The following is a 7,445-nucleotide window of genomic DNA, read 5'->3' as shown; positions in this document are numbered from 1 at the left end:
CTGAGCTACATGGCAAACAAGCTTGCTTGAACAAACACAATCTTATAACTGGGTTCCAATGTTTCTATCACTTGGGGTAATGACATTTGCCCTATGGGTACCCCAACTCAGACTTACCTAGGGTCAGCAGAGGCCAGCAAGTCATTATAGACTAACCTTGGGGTCATTAAAAACCTACCAAACAACATGTATGGTGTTTATTATAATTTGCGTAAGTAAAGTCTGCCAAGGATGTGGTCTTTTAAATCCAGGTTCTTGTCCAAAATATTTAATAATCAGTTCTCTTTGAATAAATGCCATAAGCTTCTGAACATCTTACAGCCTATTAAAATATTTCATTCTTTGAAGTAACATCAAATACTCTTCCTCTTATTCTCCATCAGATTTATCTTCACCCTCCTCTCCACAATTCTCTTCATCGCCACACTTGAAACACCCATACATCGTTCTAATCTTCTTTACATCCTTCTCACTAAGTCCCTCTCGCTGACCAATCATGGTTCCATTTTCCTGTGCAAAACAGTGTAATAACTCATTACAATATCAAAGTCAGAGCCACAAAAGCTTACATACCATACCAAAGGAAACAAGATTTAAGAGGTGTACTCTATGTAGTACACTGCCATTCCAAAGGTATTCTTCACGCCACATTAAATAGGATATTGTTGTCAAATCTAAAACTTCTTGACGATGGTGAAGAGTCAATTGAATAAAAATTACCTTGGATATTATCCATCGTCTAGTAAATATAAAATGTAAAACAACGTTTCGGAGATGGGACTCTATCTCCGTCTTCAGGTTCCTACACAGTTGGGCTCTATCTAGTGGGCCCAACTGTGTAGGAACCTGAAGACGGAGATAGAGTCCCACCTCCGAAACGTCGTTTTACATTTTATATTTACTAGACGATGGATAATATCCAAGGAAATTTTTATTCAAAGGATATTGTTGTACTAACACGATCCAAAGTCATTTTCTCCAAGTCACTCTTGTACCGATGTGATAACACTGTCGCACGAGTTACAACAATGAGTCTGGTCCTATTGTTGATGGCCCCAGAAATTCATGTTGTGTAAACAAGCTTGGAAAATGTATTCCATACCGGAATGCAAAAAATATTCTCTTGCATTCTTTGTAGTGTGTAGAGGTATAAAAATCTGTTCTTCCCCAAAAAATAAATTTGTCCCACATTTTGAAAAAGTCACAATTTTCAAATATTCAAAACTAACTTAACCTACACTTAGCTGAAATGAAACTAAGAAGGTTGATAATTATATATTACAATATGACAACGATATTAGTAAAATGACATATATCAGGTCTACTACACTCATACTCACAAGAGGTGTTATTGTGGGATTCCCATTCTTCGAAAAAGCGTATGCACTGTAGTGCATTATACTTCCATAGTCATACTGCACACCAAAATTAGTAACAGTTGATTCATTGTATTTTCTGAAGTTGTGTTCCTTTCCTGTTGAAAAGGGAATTCATTTTAATTACTTGTATAATGTGTATTCTGATTATTAGGTTTATCAATGGGACATGGGAAGACTAAAAATTTTGAACTGCATAGCACCGAGCATCTCTCAAATTTAATCAGTACTTAATTTGAAGATGGCTGTCCTGTGGTTGTTGCACCGTGTAGTCTGGTAGATGTTCAGACTCACCACCGTGAAAACATCAAATCCTTCTTAGTATTTAATTTAAATACAAATATGATTTTAATTTGTTTTTGTTATTCCAAATACTTATACTTCGCCTCACTTTGAAATAGTTTATTAAGTATGAAATTTCAAGTTAATATATGCAAGTTTTTACACAATGAAAATTTATGTAAGTGAAAATTATGAAATTAAACAGATCTGTATGTTGAATTAAATATCACAAATTTCATGTGATATCTTATTGCCACTGAAAGTGTGTATACTTCTGAACTGATGAAGTCAAAAATAAGACTGTATGTTTGCTATGTAAATAACATAAGAACTTATTTTTACCTTTTCCACCAAAATAAATAATTTTGAGAATATTACACTCCTAATTAAATCCAAATGGATATATCAAACTAAATATGTCTGTGCCACTTTCATATGAAGTAACACTTTTTATTTAATTATGTCATTTTTAAAATTGCATAAATTATTCACAATTAGATTTAATATGCAATATCATAGAACAGACGGAGGAAACAAAACTGGCCTTAATCCTGTTTTAATATATACTGTATAATGCAAAACTTTTAATGGCTCATACATAATAGATAACCCTGAGGATGGTTACATTTCAAACAAACAAATCAAGCATTTTTGACATTAAGAAATACATTTGGAAAATGTTGTAATACATGGTTTATTAAATATAATTTAATGCATTTTATATTAATAATTGGATTTGGAATTCTAAATGGCTTATCAAATGCATCTTTTCTCAATTCTTTACCCAGCTTGATGTTTTTCCAGTTGATTTTGACATAATTATCTCTTTCATGTGAACTCTGCTGATGATAAAATCCTAATGCATGAAGCAGTTCATGGATAATTATCCCATGATGTACACAACCAGGATTTTGAAGGTTCACAACTTGGCCACCTCCATGACGTCCAACGAAAGACCAGCATCCAGATTGCTTTCCTTCTATTGTGATAAAATCCTCATCTCCTTCCTTATATGGTCGGAATTTCACACAGGTCTTCATGCGATATTCTTCAAAGGCTTCACTAATAACATCTTGATCTTCTTCAGCTACAAAAACAACCAAAAGTCCCTCATTCTTTTAATAACAAATCTAAATAACTTTTAACAATAAAATTGTTACTGAAATGGATATGATCATGATATGACTGCATTTACATTTACGCTTTGTCCAAAACATTTGCTGTTTTGCTAGACAAATTGAAAGTAGAAAAAAAAGTTGCTGCAAAGCGACGATTCCGATCCAAAAGGTTAAGTATAACATCAGTGACGTCAATAAAAGAACACCTCAATTGGTTAAACCTGTGTGACAGACCCGGGATCTTTAATTCGTTCATGAAGATGATTCATGATTTTACAGTGGTTCGTGTCACAAGCTCTTTGTGCAAAGGGCATTCTCGAAGTTATCTCACATTAAAAACAAATTTGCACACGACAACAACAGAATACCGTCTCCAAAACTTAATGCTTTTCTATGCAGAGCAGGATCTTGTGGCATCAGTCATTGTTGACACTGTAATTGATAAATTTGAAACAATGGTTCCATTTGAGCAACAATTCATTTTGTGAAAGAGCACTTCCTGTATATTCCTTTTATTTTCCAAATCATTGTTGTTATTATTATTATTAACCTACACCAAAGAAAGGAAACATTTTCCTGTAATTCATTTTGCTAATTGTTGTTTTATTTCTAGTCCATTAATCATTAATACAAACGACTCTAGTTCCGCGTATGGTTATCAGTTTTGGAAATGGCCAAGACAGATGCCAAATCCTACGTATATCATTATGAAGACTTCTGCTATTCGCCTGAATTTAAGTCCAGATGTTTAAGCAGTCATTTTTTACACAACTGCAATTTATGGGAGCCATTTAAATGTTCACAGAGTTAGAATTAATACTGAATGTGTATGTTAATCCGTAACATGAAATCAGCAGATGTATAATTGGAATAAGTATGGATAGGAAAGAGTGACATATATTATGTATAATATGCTTGATCAATTTAACTGTGGGTTAGGGCAGGTTATCTTATTTTAAATGTTGAGTTACATGTGAATACATTTGTTGTTTTAGTTTCGGTTAAGAAAAGTTTGGTTGTGGCATACTTCGAGTCTGAATATTGAAATTTTGAATATACGGATTATTAATTTTTTATTTCGGGACTTTGAAAATAAATTACGGATTTAAAATATGTGACAAATCAGTTTTGTAGGATTTGAGGTTTTCATGGCAGTGAGTCTGAAGATGGCTGTCTTCTGGATTGTTGTGCCGGGTAGTCTGGCAGAAGTTTACAGACATTTCAGAGGTCCTTGCTGCCTCCATTCTGATGATGGTGGCAGCTCTAAAATGTCGGTAAACTTATACTGGACTAAACAGTATAACAATCCAAAAGACAGCCATCTTCAAATCAATTTTGTGGAGTAAGACACATTGCAAAGAACACGTGAGGAAAATTTGCTTCCTCCAGTACAGAATACACATTATGGGATTATTTAATGTGTCCTACCTACAACCTGAGGACATTCCTGCCAGGGTAATGAGGGACACATTTAATGTTTTACTCCCTCAGAGGTATCAAAATGGTGCTAAGTGAAACTAATGCATATCAATTTTTCAAATGTAAAAAGTGTCTACATGTTGTGTTTACAAAAATGACTCATAGAAGTGATTCCTTGTACCAGATCAACCACATTAAAGTTGAAAATTATTACCTTACTGAAGTTATTTTACTCACAAAAGTCCGTTCCATCAACAGAGTATGGCACAACTGCCTTTGTCCAACGTGCGTTATCATCTTGCAAAGCATTTTTAATGGCTGTATTTTCATAAAGCATGATGTCTCCCTCAAACTGTCCACTGAGCTCCCAAGCATTGTTTTTATCTTCTGGGGTCCAAGATGAAACCTTTTTAGCTGAAATAAGTCCACATTAAAATAAAATAAAAATGATGTACTTTAAAATAGACAATGTTCAGGAACTAACTTGAATGAGGTTTTCACTGGCCAATATATCATGAGCAGGAGTATCTTATAATCCATGACATTATTTGATAGCCATTATCTTGATAACACAATTGTGTTGAAAATATACCTAATGCTAACTACACTTATCATTAACCAATTCTTATCTATTAAATAGAGTCTATGTTACTAAAATTTAAATTCAGTTTAAATTCAAATTTAAACTTGTTTTATAAATTTTAGCAATGACTCTTAAATATCAGATTTGGGCAGATGGACACATGAAAAATGGCATTTACTACAAAAAGCAATTAAAATTACATTCCTACGTTATTTCAATTTTAAAGTTGGAGGGATCATTGTGTAAAATACTGCATTCTACAGACCATACAGACTATACACATAACCAGGAGAGATGATGAAGGCCAGAGAAAAAAACAATTTAATGGATTTATGACACTGATACATACCAACTTCTGCTTGAGACGATGTTTGGACATTTCCCTCATGACGTGGTTTCGGTGGAACATCTTGTCTCGTTGCAACTGAAGTAGTTAAAAGAGAAATTTCTAAAATAAAAATTAAATTCATTTTAAAGACCAACTTTATTAGCTGCTGTGTAATTTTAGATACAGAATTTAAAACAGTCTGGAAAAAATATAACCATTATGAAATATTAAACTAATATCTCAGTTATTCTAGGACTGTGTGATGACTGACTTTTATACAAATGGTCTTCACATACATTTTAAACAGACTTTTGAATTGTGTAATGAATTCAGTGTAGTGCATTTGTAATTATACCTTTGATTACATATGTATCTAAAGTTTCAGGCACTTAACTGATTACTCTAATACATTATCAGTAATATTCTAAAAATGTCAATTTGCATACGTAATTTTGTATTGTGTACATGACTGTAACTGATAACATTTTATGAAAGTAGGTTGCTAAATATATGTTCACAGAAGTCAACTTTCACTTTGGGTTCAAGCTATAAACTTGCAAGGAAAATAAAATGAAGGTATGAACTTTTTATCAAAATAATATGTAAATCTGAGGCTACAAATCAGAAACCTGGAAGTCTGTCAGGCTGAAATATGAATAGATGATGATAAAATAAGGAATGACACATTTACAGAACATATCATTATTTGTATTATTCTGGTCTTCATAAGATAATACAGTGGTAAATGTTTTCCAACGTATATGCACTATAACGAAACTTAACTCCATACTGACACTTGACCATGAAAACAACTTAACTAACACTAATTATTATTTTAATATTATGCTTATAATGCAACTTTCCTCTACCCCTTCTATCCACCCACACAGAAAAGCAGAAGTATGATGAAGATTGCTGTCTTCAGACTCACCGTCACGTACACTTCAAATCTTACACAGAAGTAGCATCATCTGTGGAAGCAGAGAAGCGTATGTGCCTAATTTTGCGATATTTCGAGGTTAACTACCATCAATAACCTCTACAAAAGGACATAACAGAAAAAAATGCCTCAAACTTTTGGCTCTTGGGCCCTGAAAAGAAATAAATTAAACATTGTAAGCAGTTATCGTAGCAATATCACAGCACTGTGCTGGAAAGACTAGAGGCAGATACAGCTATAGCAGAAGAAAAGGTTTAGTCCAAATAATGCTCTGAAGCCCCAAGTATTTAAAACTACAACACACGAGCGCATTCTGTTGTGAGACCCGTGGTATTGGACTGTGCATTTCTAGGTGTTTGAAACTCTATGAGGCAAAACTGACCAAAACACAATAGAGACACATTTCGGCCATAAATAATTTTTCTTTTAAGTCGTTAAATGGTATATCGTATATTATTTTTTTCTTCATTTTAGACTTAATCCAGCACTTAAAGAATTTTAAAGGCTTAAAAATTCACAGACAAAAGTCCTCCAATATTAAGAGTCTATCAGATCCACCTGTGTCTAGGTCTTCCTGTCTTAATTATATTCGGTGATGAGTACAACTTATGAAGTTCCTCATCTTGCAACTCTCTCCACCCTCCTAGCATTTCCTCCCTCATACTAGGCCCAAATATTCTTCTCAGCACCCTCTTCTCAAACACCCTCGGGCCACGTTTCTCCTTTATTGTCAGAGACTCAAGTTTCACGCCCATACAGAACTACACGCAAAATAATAGTTTTGTATATTTTAATCTTTACGTTTGTAGACAGCAAAAGAAAATTCAAAATGTTCTGAAAACAATGGTAGCAAGCATTACCCAGATTTAATCAGCTCTTAATTTCCTTATGAATGAAATTTTGATACGTTATTCTCGTCCCTAAATATCTTAACTTTACCACGTTTTCAAAGACTCCATTATCTATCTTTATGTTATTATTTTGCCTTGCATTCTGGTGACGAGACAAACATATACTTAGCTTTCTCTGTGTTTGCTTTCAGACCAATCTCCTTACTAGCGTCAGTTGCAGCTTCTTTGTTTTTCCTTATGGTATTTGTTATCCCCAATATATTTACATAATCAGCATAGACCAGAATCTGATGTGTCCCATTCATTTCAGTCCCACCTGGATTTCTGGGACCTTCCTAATGGTGTACTCTAACGCAAAAATGAAAAGCAATGGCGCTAAAGTATCTCCTTGTTCTGGACCATTTTGAATAGGAAACATCTCAGACAAATATTTGCACGTTCGGATTTTACTATAGGTTCCATTTAAAAAGTCCAACTAGATAGAAGTGATACGCCTTGACAATTACTAAAGGCAGTTTTATCGCCCGTTTTGTAAATTGGTACAATAA

At 33.7% G+C, this 7,445-nt stretch overlaps 1 protein-coding gene across 1 annotated transcript; it reads right to left on the bottom strand.

The window, feature by feature from the left end:
- Positions 1-252: 252 nt before the first annotated feature.
- Positions 253-6,027, bottom strand: LOC110837118 (hatching enzyme 1.2; the record flags this gene model as incomplete). The annotated part of the gene is made up of 6 exons (XM_087351617.1): positions 253-510; positions 1,341-1,474; positions 2,443-2,745; positions 4,433-4,609; positions 5,128-5,226; positions 5,976-6,027. Coding segments are annotated over 6 exons (906 nt in total), but the record flags the coding sequence as incomplete, so codon positions are not given.
- Positions 6,028-7,445: the final 1,418 nt, after the last annotated feature.

This window comes from Zootermopsis nevadensis, unplaced genomic scaffold (assembly GCF_977971745.1).
Source record: "Zootermopsis nevadensis isolate Lab colony 2312 unplaced genomic scaffold, Znev_1.0 Znev_ptg000019l, whole genome shotgun sequence".
NCBI lineage: Eukaryota > Metazoa > Arthropoda > Insecta > Blattodea > Termopsidae > Zootermopsis > Zootermopsis nevadensis.
Note: the sequence above shows the minus strand (reverse complement) of the source record. Positions and strands in the feature narration are given on the sequence as shown.